The sequence below is a fragment of the Thamnophis elegans genome, chromosome 5, assembly GCF_009769535.1.
Source record: "Thamnophis elegans isolate rThaEle1 chromosome 5, rThaEle1.pri, whole genome shotgun sequence".
Lineage (NCBI taxonomy): Eukaryota > Metazoa > Chordata > Lepidosauria > Squamata > Colubridae > Thamnophis > Thamnophis elegans.
The window spans coordinates 40,736,871-40,760,758 of record NC_045545.1 but is presented as its reverse complement, the minus strand read 5'-3'; the positions used below and the strand labels follow the sequence as shown (position 1 = coordinate 40,760,758).

The 23,888-nt window shown below is 37.3% G+C and overlaps 1 protein-coding gene across 4 annotated transcripts in view; it reads right to left on the bottom strand.

Moving 5' to 3' along the window:
- Positions 1 to 481: 481 nt before the first annotated feature.
- The window catches only part of EIF2B3 (eukaryotic translation initiation factor 2B subunit gamma), a 122,323-nt gene continuing 98,916 nt past the window's right edge, over positions 482 to 23,888 (bottom strand). For all 4 annotated transcript variants that reach the window (XM_032218434.1, XM_032218436.1, XM_032218433.1 and 1 more), the window contains 2 exons: positions 8,734 to 8,837; positions 482 to 690 (listed from right to left, as the gene is read on the bottom strand). In XM_032218434.1, the coding sequence (XP_032074325.1) occupies positions 638 to 690; positions 8,734 to 8,837 (157 nt within the window). In that variant the 3' untranslated portion in view covers positions 482 to 637. The remainder of the gene's footprint in view (positions 691 to 8,733; positions 8,838 to 23,888) is intronic.

Here is a 23,888-nt window from a genome sequence, read left to right as displayed (position 1 = left end):
TTGTCTACAGTGTTTTTCCTCTCTTTTCCAGTTTTTTTTAATGATTGGAATAGTTTGTACAATAATTTTGGGAATTACAGGCAATAGAAGCTAGTAACTACTTCCACTTAAGAAAAAGATAAGCACAGTGTTCACAATCCAAATGGATAGAGAGTACTTTTCTGACCCTTCATCACTTTGCACCCCATTTCTTCTCCCCTTATGTAATGTTTTTTAACCTCATATGCAAAGTTGAATCAACATGCACTACCTTCCTTTTCTAATTAGTGGTACTCAGAGAACTGGCACTTTCATTGCAGATACTCTGGTCAGCTGTTGTTTTGGCTGAAAGCAATCTTGTGGTCCTCGCTCTTAGCTTGGCTGGCAACAAAATGCGTTCACTGGATTTACAGGGACCCCATATCATCCTCTGCAAAGCAGCCTGCCTGTCAATGAGAAGAGGAGCAGGGGAACTCTTAGTTAAATGGAGGAGACAGACAGATGTCGTTGTAAATATTTCTTTATTAAGAGGTAAAGAAGAAGTTGGAGCAGGAGTGGCTGTCAGCGTCAGTGATGCCAGGAGAAATTCATGTAGCACAATCTCCAGCTGAGCTATTGGTTCAGGTTGCCAGAAATCCATCCTTCAATTCTGCCAGACTCAGATTTCCATCAGCTGTTCAGTGCCCATAATAACTTCATTTGCATGTTTAGCTGCAATAGAGAGGGAGGGAGAGAGAAGGGGGGGAGTAGCATTTGGGAGAGAGAAAAGTTTAAAAGTTATGCTTTGTCCACTGTGACACAAAAGAGACTATGTGGTGCATGTGGCAGTGATGGGGTAAAGTGAAAGCCTCAAATATAATGTTCCAAGCTGAGTGAAATAACCTGGTTTCAGAACTCGAATGAGAAAACTTTCATGTCTGTATCACTGCAGTCAAGTAACACAGCTGGGAGGTACAGAATCACATAAGCATAAAAGGAAGGTAACACTCTCCAATCCTAAGCACTGTTCAAATTTCTTGGGTTAGCCCTACATGGAAGTGGGCCCAGAATCACTCAATCCCTGGTTGAGAGGCAACGCTTCTTCAGCTGGCTTCATTCTGTTCTCAGAGCCAGATAGGAATTTACAAATTCTCCACCTCCCCAGAAATTTTTGACCAGGCTGTCTTTTATTTGCCATTGGCAGGGCTACAGATGCATTCAAACCACACAGAAAAGAGGGATTAAAGAAGGTACTTTCAAAACTGTCCCAGAATTTGTTGGCATGACTGCTTAAGACCAAGAGCATCTCTGCCAGGCAGATTCGGAGCCCCATCAGAACGTGAGGGAGGCAGGACTGCCTGGCCCAGGAGCTCCCACCTGAATGGCTTAGAGAATGTGGCACTTATTTTTATAGGGAGTGCGGGAAGAATCAGACCTTGGAAAATATAGGTGTGACAAACTTACAGAAAATCTGGCTCCGGAAGTTTATGGATTACAGTATTGTGTATAATGGGGCAATTTGACAAACATAAGGACAACAATGACTCTGTTCCAACAAACTCCAACATGGTACTGGAGTGAAAAGTATCCCCCCCCCCCCAATGGATAGCAGATATCTTCTGGCAGCATCTCTCCTTGGGAACGTAGCCTTGGGGGGAATATGAAAGCACCTCCTTGTTATTTGCTCAATTAGCCCCAGACAGATTGCTGCTGGTGGTGGCAAAGCTAAGCCATAAAAGAGGAGGAGGAAGAGAAGGAGGAGTGTGTGGGAAGAGAAGAAAGAAGAGGTTAGGACCAAAACCCAGGACCACCACGAAGCTCCAGCCCTCAGGGGCTCAAAAATATTCAGTTTACTCACTCAATTACACACAGTTTCATAAATCCTTTTAAATAAAATACAGTACAGTCCCTGGCACTAAATTGCTCTTCTATTATACACCACTGCCGAAAAGGCTCAGTTGTGTATGAACACTTTTTAAAAGCTGGAGATATTTTTAATAATATCATCTAAAAAGAAACAGTGAGTTGAGCATGGGCATGAAGCTACAAAAATGTAGACATATGCAGGTTCATGTATGCATCTCCATGAATGTGGTCTTGAAATGCAACGCTTTTGGTCCCTACTACCCCAATGAATATTAAGATGATAGAAAGCATAAGAGCCTTGAGGACACAAAGAGCAAATGGCAAGAAACACACATTTATTTATCAAATTTTGGAACTGCCCATCACACTCACAGAGTGTTAGGCGCAGGCAACCAGATCCATATGTGCAGAGTTCAAACTAATTATTATATTTTTCTTATTATTCAGGAATCTCCCCAGACTGTTTGCCTTCTCTTGGAACCAAATAGACAAGGCTCTATGAAGCTTTGGAGGTGGAGAGGTCAGTTCTGGATTTCTTATGGTTGCACAAGAATTCAAGGCTAATTCCCCACTTGAGACCTCCTCACTGCCTGGCTATTTCCCAACACAGGTCTCTGGGTGGTGTACAAGTAGAAGAGAAGGGTTCTGGAAAGTATGTAGCTGGGAGAGTAAAAGGAAGCAGGCTATTTAGCACAGACAACAGTAGCTTATGGCAAATGTGTTCCACTCATAGATTTATTTTGACAGTGGATGGAATTCAGAGCATTTTCCTATTTGCACCAAAGCAACAACCATTGGCAGTTTTATTGTGGGCGCAATTTGGCATGCTTTACCAACTATTCTGCTGATATCACAGCCACTGGTTTTTTTTGGCCATGGGATCAACTCATCATTGTTTGGCCAGTTAAAGTTGGTGTGGACATAGCCCCACTCCACTGGCCCCTGTCCTCCATTGCTATGGGCAATACTGAAGTTTAGCTTTTTCAATCTATACAAAATCCTGATACTGGTCCTGTGACCTGGATCAGCCTCCCGAAGGGCAGCTGACCAGTAATGATGGTGGTGGTGCAGGGTTATGCGGTGAATGAGAAGAGAAAGAACCAACCCTTTCTCTGAGGTTTATGGCATGAAGCCACCCTCTGCCCTACACGTGATTGCTGGCTTCCAGAAAAGCACTAAGCCCATAACCCAAAACTGCTCACTTATCAACTGATAGTCAGGCTTCCTTTGAACATACCTGCCAGACCTTACTGTATATTTTGGCACCAAGCAAAGACTTTTTAAAAAAATTCTCCCACGCCTCTAAATAATGTGTTAATGCCACCATGATTTAAAAATTTTCATTCCTGCTTTTAGATTTAAGTTTCTATTGTTTGAGCAGTTTGATTTGATTTTCTCTTTATTCACTGTTTATATAGTGCCTAGAGATTCAGTTTGGCAGAGAGGTTAAAACATCAGATTAGAAACCAAGAGACTCTGAGTTCTAGTCCCATTTTAGGCACAAAGCTAGCTGTGTAGCCTTGGGCCAGTCATTCTCTCAGGAAAGAGGCAATGGCAAACCATTTCTGAAAAACTTTGCCAAGAAGATGGCAGGGATTTGTCCAGGCAGTCCTATTGGACAAAGTTGAACAGGAAAAAAATATAGTGCCTTAAAGTATGTTTTTGTTAAATGTTTTAACCTATTGTTTAAACTATAACTTTTAATTGTAAACCTATTTAAGATTTATATTCCTGGAAAGAGCCGAGGTGGCGCAGTGGTTAGAGTGCAGTACTGCAGGCCACTTCAGCTGACTGCTATCTGCAGTTCAGCGGTTCAAATCTCACCGGCTCAAGGTTGACTCAGCCTTCCATCCTTCCAAGGTGGGTGAAATGAGGACCCAGACTGTGGGGGCAATATGCTGACTCTGTAAACTACTTAGAGAGGGCTGAAAGCCCTATGAAGCGGTATATAAGCCTAACTGCTATTGCTATTGCTATTGCTAAGCAGTATATAAATGATTTAAATCGATGAATAAACTTCCATCAACATGAGGAATAAATACCAATTTTTAAACTATAGCAGGAAACCACTGCCTCTGCTCTAAAACCTGCACGGTCACACCTTCTTCTATTTATGATATCTATCCGCTGTAATTATTATGGAGGAAAGAGAACTACAGTAACCATTTGCTGACCCAGACTGCTTCCCCTATACTTCAAAATCAAGAAAGCATGAGAGGCTTTCAGTAAGAAGGAAGACCACTGCTTATGTCTACTAAAGGTCTGATGTGTCTTTCTTTTGTTGGGAAAGAAAACATTCAGTAGGTGCCAGGGCAAACTGGAAGCTTAATCCTCTCCAAGGATTGCAAGCCAGGACAGAAGGAAAGAGAAGCAATATTCTTAGGAGAAACAATCAAAATGGGGCAGCTCACTGGACTCACTAGAGAGGCGAAAGGGAAAAAAGAGATTTCTTTCAAGGGGGAACTTTCATACAACCCATTGTGAAAGGGAAGAAGCCTATGTATTTAAGATATTTTCCCACAAACTCTCGGATACCTTGGCCTGAGGAATGTAGTTTATTGAACCCCAGACAGTTTGGACTACAACTTCCATAATGTTCACCCAGGAGGGATTTTAGGAGTTTAGGATATCATAGATTTTAGTCTATGATATCAGGTTGCCTTCATTAATCAAGGAAAAATGTGTCTTTCTGTATTGTTACTTGGGAATTAATATCTTTTGTAGAATTATGAATCCTGATCAACCCTAAGTTTCTCTTCAGAATCAGACCAGGGGAATTAACATTTTAAAACTCTCCCTCCAACAGGATAAGTAAAATGGTGTTCTTTTTTAAAAAGAGATACTGAAACATTGTTGTTTTGACAAGTCCCCCCTTCCCCCTAGTTCTTGATTTTAATTATCCTATCACTTATAGTTTGCATTTGTAACTAAAGGCTATCACTTTTATACATTATAATTAAATATTATATTTTAATGTGGGAGTTTTTGTACGATTTGTAATATGCTAAACTACATTGATATATATATATAGGGGATGCGGTGGCTCAATGGCTTAAATGCTGAGCTTGTCGATCAGAAAGTTGGCAGTTCAGTAGTTTGAATCCCTACCGCCGCATAAGTAACGGGAGTGAGCTCCCGTTACTTGTCCCAACTTCTGCCAATCTAGCAGTTCGAAAGCTTGTAAAAATGCAAGTAGAAAAATAGGGACCACCTTTGGTTGGAAGGTAACAGCGTTCCGTGCGTCTTCGGCATTTAGTCATGCCGGCCACATGACCATGGAGACGTCTTTGAACTGTGCTGGCTCTTTGGCTTTGAAACAGAGATTATCACTGCCCCCTAGGGTCAGGAATGACTAGAACATATGTGCAAGGGGAACCTTTACCTTTAAACTACATTGAATGCTGCTCTGCAGATAAAAAGCATATAAATATCTCTCTGAATATATGTAGCTGAAAAAAAGGCATGTTTGTGGATACATTTTAAAATTAAATATAGTGGTAGCAAGATGACGATAAGATTTTTGCATATCAAATATCTCTTTTACACCTTTTTACAGTTATAAAAGATTGAATAGATTGCTTGATGAAGAGTCATATTGAACTAGGAAGAATTATTTACATGCCAGAAGATAAGCCATGCTGTAATACTTTTCTTTATCCTACCTTACTTTGCCTTCTCACAGGTAGGTGCCTCTCGATAGCAAAAGTACTTCTATCTTGTCTGCCTAACTAGTTTCTCTTTGTGAGGAACTTTCTAAATGAAGTCATTGCAGAGAAAGGAAAGCGCAAGTTGTGCTGCAATGCTCTGCAGTCGTCACTAGTAAGCATAAACGCTGATGGTCTGGGAAAACTTTAATTGTTCGTACTTTCAAATGAATGTATGACAATATGCATCTGAAGGGCTACTGAACCCACCTTAGAAGGGAAAATAGGAAGCAATAACAGGAGATGTATGCGACTGCAGATTCTTGGCAAAGGGTGTTCATATACAATCAGAGAGTCGGGTCATATACAGATGCCACTTCATGTACATAGCTGGTTCCCTAGAGTTAAATTTCTAAGACCTTCCAGATGCACAGTTGCTATTATACAAATGTCATATGGTGATTTGGACTGCTAACAACAAGGTCTCTGACTCACATAGGCTGTTTACAAAGAATCTCAGGCCACACAGAACTGTTTCCTGTTATGGTGGATTCTAATCCAGGATAGACTTCTGCATTCAAAGCAGCTTTCTCTCAACCTCTTGACTAAAGCGTAATCATTATTACAGAAGAATTATGAATTTTAAATCTCTAGGTGACAAGCAGTTGGGCATGGTTTCTGTTGGAATTTGGATTAGGACCACTGACAGCTACTAGCTAAAGAGAATTTGATTGAAGAGAAGTGAACAATGTATGTTATGGAAATCAGAACGCAGAATATATATCAGTACAGATATCATCAATTTATCTTGATTATTATGTTTCTTTAACTTACAGCGCCATAATAAAGCTACTTCTTGAATGACCAACAATCGTTTTTGTACAATACTTACTTCTTTTTTAAAAAAAGATCTTAGATCTTCAGTTTAAAAAAAACTATTACGTCGTAAAAGGTGTACTAACATTCATAGTTCCGGAAACCCTTTTTTTAAGGAGGCAGTGTTTCAGCCCCTCGGAAAAGAAGGGTCAGAAATATGTATCAGAATATAAATGAGAATTTGGAATGAACAGATTATAAAATGGCAAAGTGAAGTGATTTAATTCAACATAAAATAATTAAATAGTAAAACATAATATTGTGATACTTTAGCTAAGTAGGAATATTCAGAATATTTTAAACCGAAAAAAGAAAAAAATCCAATAGAAGCCTCTCAAAGATAATTCCATTTTGTTCCTGGCTCATATGAAGACAATAAAAACTGCTGATGCCTCATAATTTAAAATATTGTTCATTAGAGGAGGAAAAGAAGAATAAGGGAAAAGAAATTACCAAATATTTAATTAAGAGAGAAAATATAGAGGGTAAAAAGACAAGCTATAATTACTTTGATAGCAGAATAAAGCGAAGATAGAAAATAGTTCTTTCTAGTTATAAAAATAGCCCAGCCACCAAACAAATTACTCTGTAATGCTAGACATATATTTTCCCGAATTAGCATCCTTCAGGTCTATATTAAGGCTTAAGGATTAAAGAAGGTTACTTTATTCTTGAAAGCTGATGTTTAAAGCAAAAGAGAGATTGAAGCAAGCTATACTTTGATGAAGTCAGCTAGACTTCTTGGGCACTCTGTACGTTTGTGTGTGTGTATGTGTGCATAAATATGTCTGTCTGTCTGTCTGTCTGTCTTTTAAAAAGATGTTACTGGTTGCTTTAAAATATTATCCATCTCTAATTTTAGAGATAAATTTGTTCAAAAATCCAAGATACAAAAAATCCTGCACAGGGTTTATTGATACTCTGGAGAGTTAACTGCCTTAGTGTCCAAATTAAATGGCAAAACATAGTATAAATACTTCTGCAATAAGCATAAATATAGTGTATATACAAACTCAGTCAGTTTTTCCATTACAAACTTTGAAGACCTTAGAAGCCCATTGCTTGTGGGGGGAAATTACTTTAAACAACCCCACCCAGACCACCATAACCAGCTAATGCTATAGTTTTTTCATAGGCCCACACCTAAGCAAAGGAGAACACATCACTTCAGATATTCTTACAAAGCTTCAGGATGAGAAGAGATAGTTTAGACAGCTGTCCTTTGTCAAACTGGACCTCATCAATTCACATGGGACAGTTGCCAACACTCCTTGAAATGTAATGAAGGAAAGCACTTCATCCTTAAAATAAGTCTGTTGTGGGCATGCTTTTAATCTGAATAACTTTGTTTCACCTTGATCCTAGCATGAACTGCTTAGATCCCAACACAGAACATCATGTTGATCAATGAAACCATGCAGCAGTTGCTAAGGCTGCACTGTGTAACTTGGCAAAGCGAGTAATGTCTGAGCATAGGCTCACTTATATACACAGGCACCCATAGTTTAGCACAGGATTCGGTGGAAAGTACATGTGTAAGTGATTTACAATACATTGTCGAGAGGTTGTCTGTTGATTTTCTAACAATAATACTTAAACCAGACTGCTAAAAAACATATATGTTTGAATCTGGCCAAACCATGTTCTCACTTGAACTAATGTTTTACTCTTGGCTCCAGCAAGTACACTTAGTAAAAAGAACGATAGATTCTGAAAGCTTTAATGGCTGGTATCATTTTATAAGGGACTGGCATAAACTATTAGCTTTAAGACAGGGTTTTCACAATTAAGCTCTCTCTAAAGATCTATCCCAACCTTCTTATTTTCTGCAAATATTCAAATGGTCTCATAAAAATGTTTAATTACCAATATTTTGTGCAGTTTACTACTGTCTACATCAGGAGCGTCAAACTCACATTGTGACAACAGTGTCTTGTGATATATTGGGACTATTCTCCCCTTTGCTAAACCAGGCGTAGGTATGGTTAGTGTATGATGCATTGGCGTGGGCAGGAGTTTGACATCCCTGGTCTACATGATTTAAGTTTTGTCATTTAAAAATTTAATTTTAATCTACAGTGAGTGAGTAAAAGTGCTTCTACTTTTTTAATTTGGGTTGGACTTCTAAAACTTTGCTTCTGGCAGTTCCTTCTACAATTACTGTCTTATTAAATCTATAGAGCGGATTAAAATTGAACTAGTTCATTTGCATCGCTTCAGAGGACAATTCCAGGAACACAGACAGATTACAGCAATGTTTCTCAACCTCAGCAATTTTAAAATGTGTGGACTTTAGCTCCCAGAATTCCCCAGCTAGAATTGCTAAGGTTGAGAAATACTGGATTACAATATCAGCCCTTTTAACAATCACTGGTTACATTCTACTTACAATTAGTTTCCAGGTGCTGGCTATTTCCAATCAAACAGTCCTTGAGGTCACTTCCTTTCTCTATCACTGCATGATGACAAACAACACAATTCTGTATGCTGCACCTGTAAAGATAACCGAGGATTTAAAACAAATATAGAAATTAAAGTAACCATCATTCCTGTAACCAAGTAATTGAGGAAGTGATGAGGAAGCAGAACATTTGCAGTGGATCAGAAAGTCAAGATAGCATCTATGATTTTGCAATTGAAGCCCCTCCCCTTTTACATATGGTGCATCCTCAATGCATGCACAAAAGGGGCCAGGCTTCAATCCCATGGCTGCACCTGTCATCTTGACCATTTCCATTGCCTCCGATGGAAGCCCTGTGGGGAAGAGATAGGCAATATATTTAAGTGGCAAAGTATATGGTTTACATAAAATTATATCTTTCTCTCCATTTAAAGAGTAGATAAATGTGAGTATGAAAAATCTTCTATCCGAAATTCTGGAAAGCCAATTGACAATTTTGGTGAGCATGGTTAAATTTATATTTACAAACGATATCACAAGGGAAGCACACAAAGGGGAATCTTTATATCAAAAATATAGTGGGGAGGTTTAAGGAAATGCAGAAAACTATTATATGGGTTTAGAAAACCTGGCATAGGTGACATTGAGGAAGTGATCAATGACCTGCAAGCTGTGAACCTTCTGCCCAACAACAATGTAAACTACTTCCCAAGAAAATGGAAGTTTTACCTTCTGCAAGAAAAACATCAAAGGAGATTCAGGTATTTTCTTTGTATGACCCCCACATACTGGATGAATGAAAGACAGGGATAAGAGACAAAAGGCAAGAAATAAGCAAAAGCACCATATTTGGACTGCAGAAATTCAAATGCCCCCCAAATGGCAACAAAGACCTACTAATTGTCATCTGATGTTTGCAGTCCAGATATGGTAGCCCAGGAGTTCAAGAACATGACACATTAACCAAAACAGTTTGCGAGGCATTGGATGCCATTGGAATTCTATAATAGTACCAGTTTTTTATTGTGAGCTATTGGCAGATAATAAATCAAGAAGCACTAATGAAAACACTCAGACCCACACAGAAACACAAGTGTGTTGATCATGTCCCTCCTATAAGAGGAATGAAGGCACACACATTGCACACATATCCTCCTCTGGTGTTTGGCTTTTCAATGCCTGTATTCAACATGTGAGTTAACACAAATAGCTGAATACTATCCTTTACTGCTCATCTGTGTTGGAACAAAAACCATGCCTATGAAAACTTCTAAAATTTATGAGGTTCTAGGTAGGAAAATGGAGGAATGAGTGTTATAAGCATGTTTTAATTACTCCTCCCTAGAAGACAGAAAAGGAAAGGGTAAAAAAAGGGAAATCTATCTGGCAACAAAAATATTTTGGTAGATCTTGATATCAAATATGAGGGGTTCCTTCAAAGTGATGGGGTATAAATCTAATAATTGGAAAAGTACTTTTATAATTAACAATATTGATTGCTAGGAGCCAACATTGATTTGTCAAAAATAAGTCTTGCCAGATTAAACTCAATCATCTTTTACTGGCAATCAATAATCTGATGGGTACTGATGCAGTAAGAAGAAAAAGTTATTTCCAACAGTATCCTTATTAAACTAGACAGTAAGCATAATGAATGAATTGAATCTTGAAAGATGAAGCAGTAGCTTGAAACTAAAGTAGAGAATTGAATCACTGAATAACATGAGACTAAATTAAACCAATATGTAACATCTAACATTTAGATATAAAATATCAAATATTCAAGTACAGACATAGCAGAATATCCAAGAAGGTTTAGGTATCTTAGCGGATGACAAGATGGAATATGAATAGTATGACAGTGAGATAGCCACACAATATGAAAAGCTAAGGTAATTTATCCCAAACAACACCAAACAACTGTTTTACTCCACTTTGTGTTAGCTCCAGAACTAAGTTAATGACTAGGGGCTATATTTTACGAAATGCCATTGACACATCCAGAAAATAGTAGCTTAGGAAAGTTGATGTCTACAAATCCTATTAAAAGCAAGCACTTTTGAATGTTTTACAAGAGAAAAGAATTAAGGAGACATGTAAAAGCAGCCTTCCAATACCTGGAAGCCTATCTTGAGCAAAACTATTTGTTGCTCTAATTCTAAAGACAATGAACAGGACTGGCTGACAAACAGATTTTAATTAAATATTAGAAAAAAACTTCCCTTGAATAAGAGCTATTAACAGTAAATCAAGATCTCTGTGGGCAGTGAATTCTCTCTCTGGAAATAACAATTAACAGGACAGCTGTCTTGATATAGAAAAATAAAAATTTAATTTGTATTCACACAGGTCATGTTGCATCATACTGTCTACAATCTTGAGGTTCTAGTCCACATGGAAAAGGAGAGATCTTGTTCTTTTAATCTGCAAACAGAAATTCAGAATTGTAAGGGGTTAATGGGTAGCTTCCAGTTGGCCGGACCACAAAATAATTTTGAGGCCTTCCACAGGGGTTTCATAATGAGGAACCACAAGGCTACTTATGCTAATACTCCACATTTTCCATCTGAAAGATCCCAGAATAATTAAAAGCAGGCAGTTTTGTCTTCAGGGTTATAATCTAAAAAGACATGGTAGAGAAGGAAAAGACAATGGGAATGAGAAAGAAAAACAAGGTACAACTTTTTACAATGACTAGAATAATGTTCTGGGAAGTTCTCTTATTGGTTGATATGATTACTCTTCCATCCAAATATTGCTGATAAATTAGGCTGGTCATCTATAGTAAGTAAAATATCACAACAGAGATCTTGATTTCTTAAAGCTTCAGAAATGCAAATGGATTTTGATAAGAACACCATTTTTTGTCCTACACATAGAAAATGCTCTTCTATGGTCACAGCCAAATTGACATCTCCTACAGTCTAGGGAAGAGTAATTCTATGGTACGAAAAGGAAGAAATATTTTGAACAGGAAGGACTTGACTGAATCCAAGGCCAGCAGCCTCCCCTTTCACACAAGATAGAGTTATGATGATGGAGTCATCTAGCTCAGGTTGCCTTGGCAAAGCCTCTTATTGAGATGTTAATTCTAAGGGAAAGTCTGAATAGACAGCTCTTTCCCTGGGTTTCTTATTCCTGCTGCACTGACACAGCTGTTTCCTTTCCAACTGCTCCAGTTGTGATGGCAGGAAGATTAACCACGCCTTCACATGGGCAACAGGATAAAATGTCATTGATCCACTGGTTTATAGACATTTTCTAATCTAATGTGTCCAATAAATGGGAAAACACGTGTCGGAAGTCATCTTCTCTTATGATTAGTATTCTATTCAAAATACTATACATTTGGAATCATCCAACCAAAACAAATTTCAGTGCCGATAATGATTCAGGATAGAGATGCCGCTAATGCATTTTGAATAAATTGTGAAGACCAATCATATTTGATCGAGTACATTGCAATTTTCTATAGTTTTGGACAATCTGAATCTCTCTTGCAGTAATTTAAATGGCTTAAAACTTGGCTAGCTAATTAATGCCTTTCTTACTGAATTATAACTGTTTATCTTCAATTTTCAGACTCAGATTTCTCAATGTATATATCTGTCATGTGAATAAGAGTCAAAATTGCATTTCCACCTGTTTTCCAAATATGCCTTATACCAGGGGTGTCAAATTCAAGGCCCCGGGACCAGATCCGGCCAGCAAGATGCTTAGATCTGGTCCATGGAGCTGTCCTGGAAATAGCAAAGGACTGGCCCACGGTACCTCTGCCAGCAAAAAGAGCTCAGGAGGGCTGCACGCGGCTCTTCCAAACTCTGTTTTCACTGTCAGAGTGCTCGGGTCACCACAGGCACCCCCAACATGAGTGACGTTGAGCTGGCCATACCCTCCCTGGCCACTCCCACCCCGGCCCACCAGGTCAAACACACTCCTGAAGTGGCCCTCAATGAAATCAAGTTTGACACCGTCTTATACCATGAAATAGAGTTTTGACTAGAAAATAGGAACCAAACTTCAGTTATATCGAGCCCCATAATAACTTTCCTAATTATGTCCACTAGGATTCCATAAAGAAATAGAAGTCAAAATGTATGCATAGTAAGAAAGCTGAAAGTTGGACAAATTAAAGTCTCATTGTATTGTATTTCTTTATCTGTAATTTAGATTAAAAAAAATCTTGGAGGCTCTTCCCTTAAAAAGTTTCTTGGTAAACCATCTACATGAAATACCTTACTAATACTTATATAAATCTTGAAATATTTTCTTTTACATTTATCCTTCTGTATAAAGTCACTGAGATCTATTTATATAAATATTAATCAAAAATATTTTTAAAGAATTACATCTAGAAATAGGAATTGGGATAGGGGAGAATAAATATTCCAAGATATTCTAAAAAGTAAAACAATAAGTACCCTATTTTTCGGACTATAAGACGCACTGGTGTATAAGATGCACCAAGATTTCGAAGAGGTAAGTAAGAAAAAAAAGTCTTTGTCATCCCCCAGCCCCCAGGAGCATTCTGCAGGCTTCAGCAGGTTAGCGTAAGGCAAAAATGCCCCCATTTTTCACCAAAATGGGGGCATTTTTCACTTCCCCCAGCCCTGCTGAAGCCTGCAGAGTACTTCTGGGGGGTGGGGGAAGGCAAAAACACTGTTTTGGTAAAAAATGACCCATTTTTTGCCCATATTTCACAAAAATTGGGTGCGGGTGCGGGGCTTTGGGAGGCCAAAAATGGCTGTATTCGGTGTATAAGACCCACTAACATTTCCATGCTCTTTTAGGGGGGGAAGGTGCGTCTTATACTCCAAAAAACACGGTAAATACTTTTTTTTCCAGATTTCCAGGGATAAATTACAGTTTTTTGAAAGTATGTGAAACTTACTTCAATGAATTGAGTAACCTGATATTTAACAAACTGATGTACTATGTCTATAAATCTTGATATAGAATCTTCATAATTATCATTACAACATAATATTTCATCAGCATATAATAATGATTTGTGCTCATCACTATTTTTATACCCAGGATATATTTCAAATCCTAATTAGAGAGGCCCAGGATAATTAAACAAAAGAAGAAAAATATCTTTGATGAGTTCCATCTTGATAATTCATTTTGTAATAACTCTGGTCAGAGAAATAAAAGCTCACATTTTAATCCAATTAGCAGGAATTGGAGGAAATCACCACTACAAATCCTAGAATGGTACAACTTAAGTATACAAGTAAGCAAGATTAAGTAAGCAAGATTTCTCACCCTTTTTCTGATACTTGATAGCACAGTGAAACATGATATCATCTATGAATAGTCTTTCTGCTAATGCTATTGGCAGATTCTGAGTTCAACAGTTGACTAGAATATCTGAGAACAGTTTGTACAAAATCAGCAAAATTTTTACCAACCTTCAAGAACATTTGAAAAAGCATAACTGTAAACCTCCAGCAGTAGAGGAACAAATCCTGTATATTAACAATGTATAGATTTTTTGTCATTCAACAGGATATCTATTAAGATTCAGCTTTTTTTCTAGTTTTCATAGATTTCGTAGGATTCGTTATTGCCCAATTTAGAAAATATCTATCCCTTCTGAGAAAGATTCATAAGCAATTTCATAGTTAACAACTACAGATGACATAATGAACAACGAGGTACGTAAATTGCCAGTATTTCCATAGGTAAAAGGGGAAAAAAAGACTTTTCATTCATCTGAGATAAACATTTCAAAGGACTAAAAAGAAAAAGATAAAAACCATAAATAGAAAAAAAGCACCAAAATAATATGTTTAAAATAATATTATCCCTCATCCCCTAAAAAACCCTCATGCTACAAGGAATTTCTCGAAGACATGTGCTGAAAATACAGTGCAAGAATTCCAATAAAAATGGTATGGAAGTAAAACACTTCTCTTTTGTCACTGAGGATTGGCCACAGCTGTCTCAAACCTTGGACAATAAAAATATCTAAAGTTACTCCTGAATTGCATATTTTTGGTGCGTAACATTTTTGTATCAACATTTTGACTGGCAAAACCAATCCTAATCAATCTGCATGTTAGTTTGAAATATCGTGAAAGGGCTTGTAATATAATAACCTCTCACATCTTTTTTAAAACACCGAGCCTATGGAACTTTAAAAAAAACATTTCAATAGATATGTCAAAGTTGTGTGACTTTCAGTTTTTTTATAAAAACATACAGACCATTCTTCTGTTAGGAATTGCTAAGAATAAAAAAACACCTATAACTGCACACATTTATTGGAGTTGAAAGAACCAGTAAAGCACAATCCTCATTTTGGAAGCTAGCAAAACTAGAGTAACATATCCTCTGACAGCAGGATGATGGAAGCATACCAGGACTGGAAACAGTTTAGAGTTCAATCTCTGTATGTAGGATTTCAGGCACACATTGATAATTCTAGCTCCCGCTATGGCCCTGCCACACAACAGAGCAATTTGGCTAGTATTTACCACAGGAGTAGAAAACAAATTGAAGCACATTTTGTGGGTGTTCCTTCCACTCACTGACAGCTGTAATACAGCCATTTGGAAATTACTTGCAAATGCCTTTTTGTGCACATTTTGAAAAATCAAACCGTAAAGACCGCCAACAGAAGAACTGTATGTTTGTTGAATTTCAACCTCATTTCTGTCCTTCCTTACCATCCAGGATAAAGAACTAGAAATAAATTTATATTCTTGTACAACAAGCACTTTGTATTGGGGCCTTCTAATTTTCAATTTTGAGCAAGACAGCTTTATAAAATTATGAATATTAAAACTAAGCATGTTGATAGCAGCTATCTTTACAACAACGTTTTTGAAGTTGTGGTTTCTAAGATTAATAATAAAGATTATTATAATACAGTTTTTACAACTGAAAGGCACAACTCATCCTGAAGTTGGAAAAAGTTTAAGAGGTTATGTGTTGAGCAGTATGTGCTAACCTCTGTGACACCACATTAGCTTTATAGACAGCATATTTTGCAGATAACTTTTGGGTATGACTAAGTCCCCACATGTCCTGCTGTGCTCTCCCATTGTAGCAGCAGGGACTACTCCTATGAGGAATAAGCAGAGAATGCCAGGAGTGTGTGCCAAGGGTATCTTTCCTAGCAGGGTATATGGAGGCCAGAGAAATTAAATGGACTATATTATTGGTAAAAGACAGTGGAATACATCAGTTATAAACATGAAGTTGTACCCTCTCACGTAGGAAAAGCAGATGTGCCTTGGGCGTAACTCCATACAGGTAGTCCTCAACTGACAATCATAACAAGGGACCAGAATTTCTGTTGCTAAGGAAGGCAGTTTTTAAATGATCCAATTTTGCAACCCTTTTTTGCATGGAGGTGTGAATCACTGCAGCTGTTAAGTAATTCACACAAGCAAATCCATTTCCTACACTGACTTTGTTTGCAAGAAGCTGGCTGGGAAGGTTGCAAATCATGTGATCCCAGGACACTGCAACCCTTGTAAACACATGCCAGTTGCCAAATGCCTGAATTTGAACCCATGATGTAAGGATGCTGTGATGGTCCTAAGCGCCAGGACTGGTTGTAAGGCACTTTTTCAGTGTCATTGTAACTTCAAACTGTTGCTAAACAAATGGTTGTAAGTCAAGGATTACCTGTAGCCCCCATCCAGCAAGACTCTCAGAATTACGGGAATTATAGTTCCAATTTACATCCATATTGGAGTAAAATATGAATTTTAAAACTTCAGTGATACATGAAAAAGGGGAGAAAATATCCAACAATATTTTCAGCCCAGAACTTCTCTCTGTTGAAAAATGCCCCCCCCCCCAAAAGGACAACTTTAACAAATTATGAAAAATTAATTTTAATTATGATTCCAAATACATTTTATTTAAAATGTCAATTGTTACTTGTTATTTACAAATATGGAACTAATTTTAAAATGAAATATGAAAACATTTGGCAAAACAAAGAGTCTGACTAGGATTAAAGCCTTCTTAAATGTTTGGATAATTTTATTAATATTAATATGCAAGAAACAGCTGTTTTACTTGATCTTTTACAAATGAAATACAGTGATAATATTCATTATGGTAATATACATTTGATACATGTTATAGTATGCTCTTTTGGGGTAAGCAAAAGTATGTGAAGTGCAAAAAACAAATAAAAAATAGCAATTAAAATAAATTATGTATGGGGTTAAAAAAAAGAAATATTGCTAAATATCATTTATACCAATACAATTCATTATATCTCTCCATATTTTATCAATTTGTATTGTCTTCTTGATCTATTCATTTTTTAAAAATCTGATAATTTCTTCTATATGACAAAGCTGCCTCAACATATTTCTTACTTACATACTGATCACTCATGTTAGTGTTCAATCTACAATAATTCATTATCATTCATTCCTGGTTTGTCTCTTTTTGTTGTTGTGTTTCTTATGTGCTCTATTCCCACTGCATACAATTTACTTTTAGGTTTCCTCTAACATAGCCAACTCTCACTTCCATATAAGAAAATGGGCAGAGTGATACTCCAAAACCCAGCCAATTTTTCTTCCTGACAAACATTTCATCTGTCCTTATTAAATATTCTATCATGGTACATAATTCATCAATTTCTTTTAATTTTTTGCCATTTTTCCAAAAGCCATTTTTCTTAAAATCTGCATTCCCCTGCCCAACACAAATTTGGTTCACAAATTTTCTCTCTGTTTCATTTGTACCTTTCAATCAGAATTCTGCCAAACATTTTCCATACACATTTAATAAACTAACACCCTGAATATTTTATATTTTTTTGCTATCTTTTCCTTTGCATAGGATATTAAATGGTATTCCAATCATCAGGCATGGTTATAGTCTTCACACACTTGTTAAACTGAACACAGTCACTCCATAAGCAATCCCATCTATAGTTTAACCTTTCTCCGTTGCAGTGTCTATTCCTGCAATCTTACCATCTTCTAATATTCACATAGCACTGATGTCTTCCTGTTTGTCCTTTTTTCCTTAAGCCCTAACATTTGTAGCATTTGTTTCCATTCCATTTGCCATATATCTATAATTCCCATACATAAATATCTATTTAATATACATAAATATCCCATATGTAAAATACTTTTAGCATTTTTCACTTCTGTTTCATTTCAAATTCTCATTGCTTTTATTTTTAATTCTGTTCATTCTGCTGGAGGCTTGTAGTTTAGCTTTTTTTCATCTTATTTCCATCAAAATTTCTTTGCATTTTCTGTCTGCATTAACTTAACCATTCCTTGCTCTCTTGTACAACTTTCTCCATTGAAAATCTTCCTCTCATCTACATTTTTTGCACTCATTCTCAATTTTTAATTCATTCACATGTGCACTGACATTAGCTCTTAAACTATGTATGCAAAACAAATAAATTGTCTTTTTAAGCACTTCCTTACGAGTTATCATTCTCATTCATTCTTGGATATCTGAATGGTCCAAATGATCCATTTGCTTTTCCTGTACTCTCTCATCTTGTTCCCAGCATCCATGCCAACTAACAGAATAAATTTTCTCTGGAATTTATTTATTGAGAGTATTGTGCAACTTTTTCCACAACTTATCTCTGATTCTTCCAGATGTCACTTGTAACGTGATCTTTTGTATATCTAGTGGAAGTATTCTAACATTACAACATACTGGCTTGAATTCAATCGTGTCTACTGATCTCCATGACTGATAATGTCCTTATGCTACCTTTCCCCCACTCTTGTTAGGTTCCTAGGGACCACCAATGTGATCCTAAAAATGGAGGCAATATAGACCTGATTTGGCAGTGTGTATAAAAAAGCTTCACAGGAAGGAGAGGGAAAGGAACTTCCACCCTGTGAACTGAAATATATCTCATGCTTTATTGAAGCATGTCTACAAATAGAGGATTGTGCAAAAACATGCGTTCATTTATCAAACAGAATGCTGTATCTGCCAAAAGAGTCAATGCAATTGGCATCAACAGAATTATGGTGTCAAGTTCACAGGAAGTGATAACATTGCTCTATGCCACATTGGTAAAACCACCGCTGGAATATGGTGTCCACTTCTGGTCACCACAATATAAAAAAGAAAAAATCTTGAAAAATTAGAAAGAGTTCAAAGAAGAATAGCAGAGATAGTAAGGGACTTGGAGGCTAAATTCAACAAAGAAAAGGTAATGGAACTGGGTACGTTTAGCCTAAGGAAGAGAAAGTTAAGGGGAGATATGACAGCAGTCTTCCATATATGATGGAATGGCATCGGACAGTGGATGAATTTATTCTCCATAGCACCCAAGGATAGAACATGAACCAATGAAAAGATGCTCTGCAGCAGGGGTGTCAAACTCGTGTCATCACCGACTTTTCCCCCTTTCGCTAAACTGGGTATGGGCATGGCCAGCGTGTGATGCATCTGGGCCATGGGCCAGCGGTTTGACAGCTCTGCTCTACAGAGACAGATCCATAGTTGAAATAAGAATGAGTTTCCTGGCTACAAGAGCTATTAAAGCTCCGTAAGTCATGGAAGCTCTGTCACTGGAAGTTTTTCCAGAAAAGATTGGATGGCTGTTTGCCCGGGACGGTATGACAATACCTGCAATGGACAGGGTGTTGTACTAGAAGACTTCCTAGGACCCTTCCAACCCTTTGATTCCTTGGATTTTTAATTCATAATTGAGGTATAAACCTTAACATATATGTATATAATGTGTAGAACATTTGTTCAATGATTTCAATTTTGAAGAATGTAAAAGTTTATTTATTTAAATTTGTTTAAAGCAGAATTAAAAGTCGATAACCTTTTACATTCATAGGAGAGAATATATACCCACTTTTGGGTTAGGAGCACAAGCACAGTTAGCATATTGTTTAGATATGATGAAGAGAAAGAGTGTTTGGCTTCTCTTTAACAGAGGGCACATGGAGAAATGATGACCCAGAAGACAAAAGGGAAGGCAGTAGATTTAAGCCTTTAAAGCACAGACCACCTAACAAGATAACTCTGAAATGCTTCTAATATCAGTAAGGCTGCAACTTGCACCTCCCTCTCATTGTAAACAACTAATTCCAGCAGAAAACAACAGAGAGTAAAATGTATACTCATTCTGCAGCATTCCAGACCCTGCTTTATCTTTTATTTATTTTTCTAAGAGGTCAGAGATTGGGGGGTGGGTGGGTGGGAGGAAGCCAAAGACACAGGCCATCTCTTGTGTGGCCTTAAAGGAAGCTGTTTTAAAGGCAACATCCAAGAACACACAATCTGGAGTTTTTATAGCAGAGCAATTCCAGGCTGCATTCTCTCCTCCCCGCCACTCTTTTGTGGTAAAGCTACACAGCTTTAAACCAAAGGACAGGGTGGTCGATTGCTTCGGAAAGAAATGTAAAGAGTTGGGAAATAATTCCTTTTCCTGTTGAAACTATAAATAAGGAAAGCTGATTTACACAGTGCCAGGACTGCTGACTTTCAGAGCTTGCTATCTATCTATAAATCAAGTGTGTTGAGCAAATTTAACAAGAGAGGGGTGTGTGTGGCTCTTTTACTTAAAATACTGAGAATATTTTTTTAAAAACTGTATTTTTGCATTTTCTTTTGTCCCAGAAAACAGAAATGGATGAAAATGAACAGAGAGAAAGAGTTAGAATAACCAGGGAGATTGAAATATGCATTATTTTCGTACAAGAAACAGACTTCAGCAAAGCAAAGACAGTCCATAATTAGAGGCTCTATACCAATTATTTAGGATTCATTCATTCACAGCCCTAGATGGATGATCAATCCTTGCTTTATAGTCAGATATTAAGATATTAAGAGGTAGAATGCATTTGCTACTCTATCTGGGCCAGTAGTGGGATTCAAATAATTTAACAACCAGTTCTCTGCCCTAATGATTTTTTCCAACAACCAGTTCACCAAACTGCTCAGAAAGTTAACGACTGGTTCTCCCGAAGTGGTGCAAACTGGCTGAATGCCACCACTGATCTGAGCATTTAAATGCCAATCTGTAATATCAACCAACTCTGAGCTGCATTTCGCAGGGAGTATATTTTGGTCCACCTACTTATAGTTGGCTATGTAGTAAAGCATTTGCCTGAAAAGAAGTGGGGTTAACTGATTTGTAAAACTGAACCTCCCTGGTTGAATATTGTATGTGAAATTGTTGTCTTTTCCATGTTTGGGATCTGAGACAACTTGGGGATCTGGTACCCATAGATTTTTGGTTGACCTGTCCTAGAGCTGCCACTATTATCTTCTGTTTTCCTGACATCATCACTGTTTACTTTGGAAAAGAATTAACACTTCTGCAATGCTACTCTCTCTAAAACATATTATGCAAAATAAGGAACTGTTTTGAAGCAATGAGAGGGGTAATAAATAGAAATGACTCAATTTTTCATGCTGGAATTTTAGTGTTTTGGTAGGATAACAGGGAGACATGGTATCATAAAAAACAACCCATTTCACTCAGTGGGCATTTCCATTAGGTCACAGAGCACTGTGCCATGGTCCTGGGTGGTCTGCTTACTTGGGTGTTCCATAATGGCGAAGGACACTTAAGGTGTCAGTGAGCGACATTGTCTATTAGTATAATGCAGTGCAGAACTCATCCTGGAACTCCAGAAGCATTGCTGTCCAGGCCCAATGCCAAAGCAAGCATCTTGCTGGCTGTTTTTTGTCGGTCTCTGGCAAGAGCTATTGGATTTAAATATAAATCTTACAAGGAGAATATTTTCTGTAATGGGGCCCTTTTTAAATAGCAACCAACTCCCTCAAAGACTATGGAACACACCTCCATATTCATGTGCTGCCATATCTGTTTCTCAGAGTGGCTAATTTGAAATCTGTAAGGATAAAGTTAGTATCTTTGTTTCACAGAGTTTCATCTAATTGTTCCTCTTTATATTAATTCTGAAACACACTGCTTAGTGCACATTGCCTACATTATGAGAATCTGTTCTTTTGCGGGATGTAGTGCTCACAGTTCTGCACACTGGGATAAATGTGGCATGCATGGCTAATATGAGAGGCATTCAGCAAGTCCTGTGAAAGGAAGATACCATCCCAAGAGTATAAGATAATGTATTTGATCATCTCCACATGAGTGCCACATTATTTGCAGCTTTGCAAATTATGAAATTGGAAGCAAGCATCTTTTCTCCTGAGGGAATGTCCTTAAATTCTGTTATGATGGTACAATATATAAATATCACCTTGGAACGGGTTTGCTCTAATGCATGCATTATATAAGATAGACAGTGAGTGAAAGGTTTTGCGCTGTAGTCTATTAATCACAAATCTATTAATTAGATTTTTTTCAGCTCATCCCTAGCCCAGGCACTATTAAGAAAACCACCTAATCGCTTCATGATCCATCTTCAACTAATTCTATTACTTTCTTTTTAACTTCCCCTTCACTTGGACATATTCTCACACAAAACAGCATTAAATTGAAGACATGTGGTAGGTGGCAGCAGGGTTTAACTAGACACACATGCTCTTCCTCATTCATAATCTTGCTGCAAGAACAAGACTGTATCATTTGCTAAGGCAAATTCACCTGGCTTATGCATGAGCTGCAGAACAGCAGCTCTTGTTTAAGGGCCCAGATTTAACAGGTTCAGCAACACGTTTTGTATTCTTTACATTTCTATTCCACATTATCTATACCATTTGTGTTCCAAATAGCTTACAAATTTGTGCAAAAACAATTCACAATAATAATTTCAGCAGCAATAATATCTTCAGACAATCTAAAGAAATAATGTTATGAAAATGTATTAAGTGACTATAGGAGATCTAGTAAGTCAGCTTAATTAAATGTCCATGGAGATTCTTAGTCATCCTGATCATGGTTGTCCCAAAGGTGCTTTTTTCAAGAGGTAATTGGACTTTCTGGTTTTTCTTTGAAGACATTTCACTTTTCATCCAAGAAGCTTCTTCAGCTTAATTAAGTTGCATAGAAATTTTGTAGTTATTCCTCTTCATTTCTTTCAAAATCCACAATTATTATCCAGGATTGCCATCCAAACTTGGGTGTCTGTTTCCCATCTCATTAATCACATGGGCATTCATAATAGTCCTCCCAAGGTGAAAGGTGATGTGACAGCTCTAGTCCAAACCTGACTTGGGGCTGAAAAGTAACAGATATCACCACCATCATTGTCATCGTCATCATCATCTTAGCCATTGTCTATCCACTGCAGGATGAAGGCCTCTTCCACATGTTTCCAACCCATATGGTGCTGAGCTTTCTTTTGCCAATTGGATCAACATCATGCTGATTTTGTCGATCCATCTTGTTTTAGGTCTCTTTCGTGGACGCTATTTATCTAGTGGAATCTATTCTATCTGCCTTGCTCCATCTGCCATCAGTTCTTCTTGCTATGTGACTAGCTTATTTCCAGTTCAATTCTTTTACTCTCTTGACGATATCATATACTTTCATTTGTCCTCTAATCCTTGTGCAGGTCTACCTATCTTGTCTTTTAAAAAGCGAGCATGTATTTTTCCACGGCTCTTTGTGCCATATGTAGCTTTTGTAACAGTTATATATGATACTATTAGAAACAAATGCCAGTTGAAAACAAGCAGGTCACTCCTGTTAGGATTTCCACTCTTTCATTGCAGTTGACTTGGAAGAACATTTCTACAGACATTAGGATCCTCTGATACAGGTATCAAAGTGTCTATTGATATTGGTCTTCCATCTCCATGCCTATTCCCAAAATCTTGAACAAATCCTAGTAGTGGATCTAAATGAGTTCAATTGAAAACCTTACTTTGAATTCTGTTTTAACATAGACAAGGGCTTAAAGCTATTTGAGACTTCTCTGCCTTTAAACATGTTTAATATATTCCAATATTATTCCCCATAATTCAAAACTCTTTGCAAAATAAACTCCTTAAGTTATTCTTGAGGCAATATGGCAAAGGCAATTTACCAAACAGCATTGTTCAGTCTGGTGTGAACTGGCAATGAACAGCAAAGATTGCTAGAATTTTCAATCAATATGGCTTTCCAATACATCTGAATGACACAAGTTGAAAGTTTGTTTCAATTATAAAAAGTGTCCTCTTATTAAAGAGTAGCAGCTTCTAGCCCACTTATATCTTACTTATGGAGCTCTGCCAAAAATTCCATA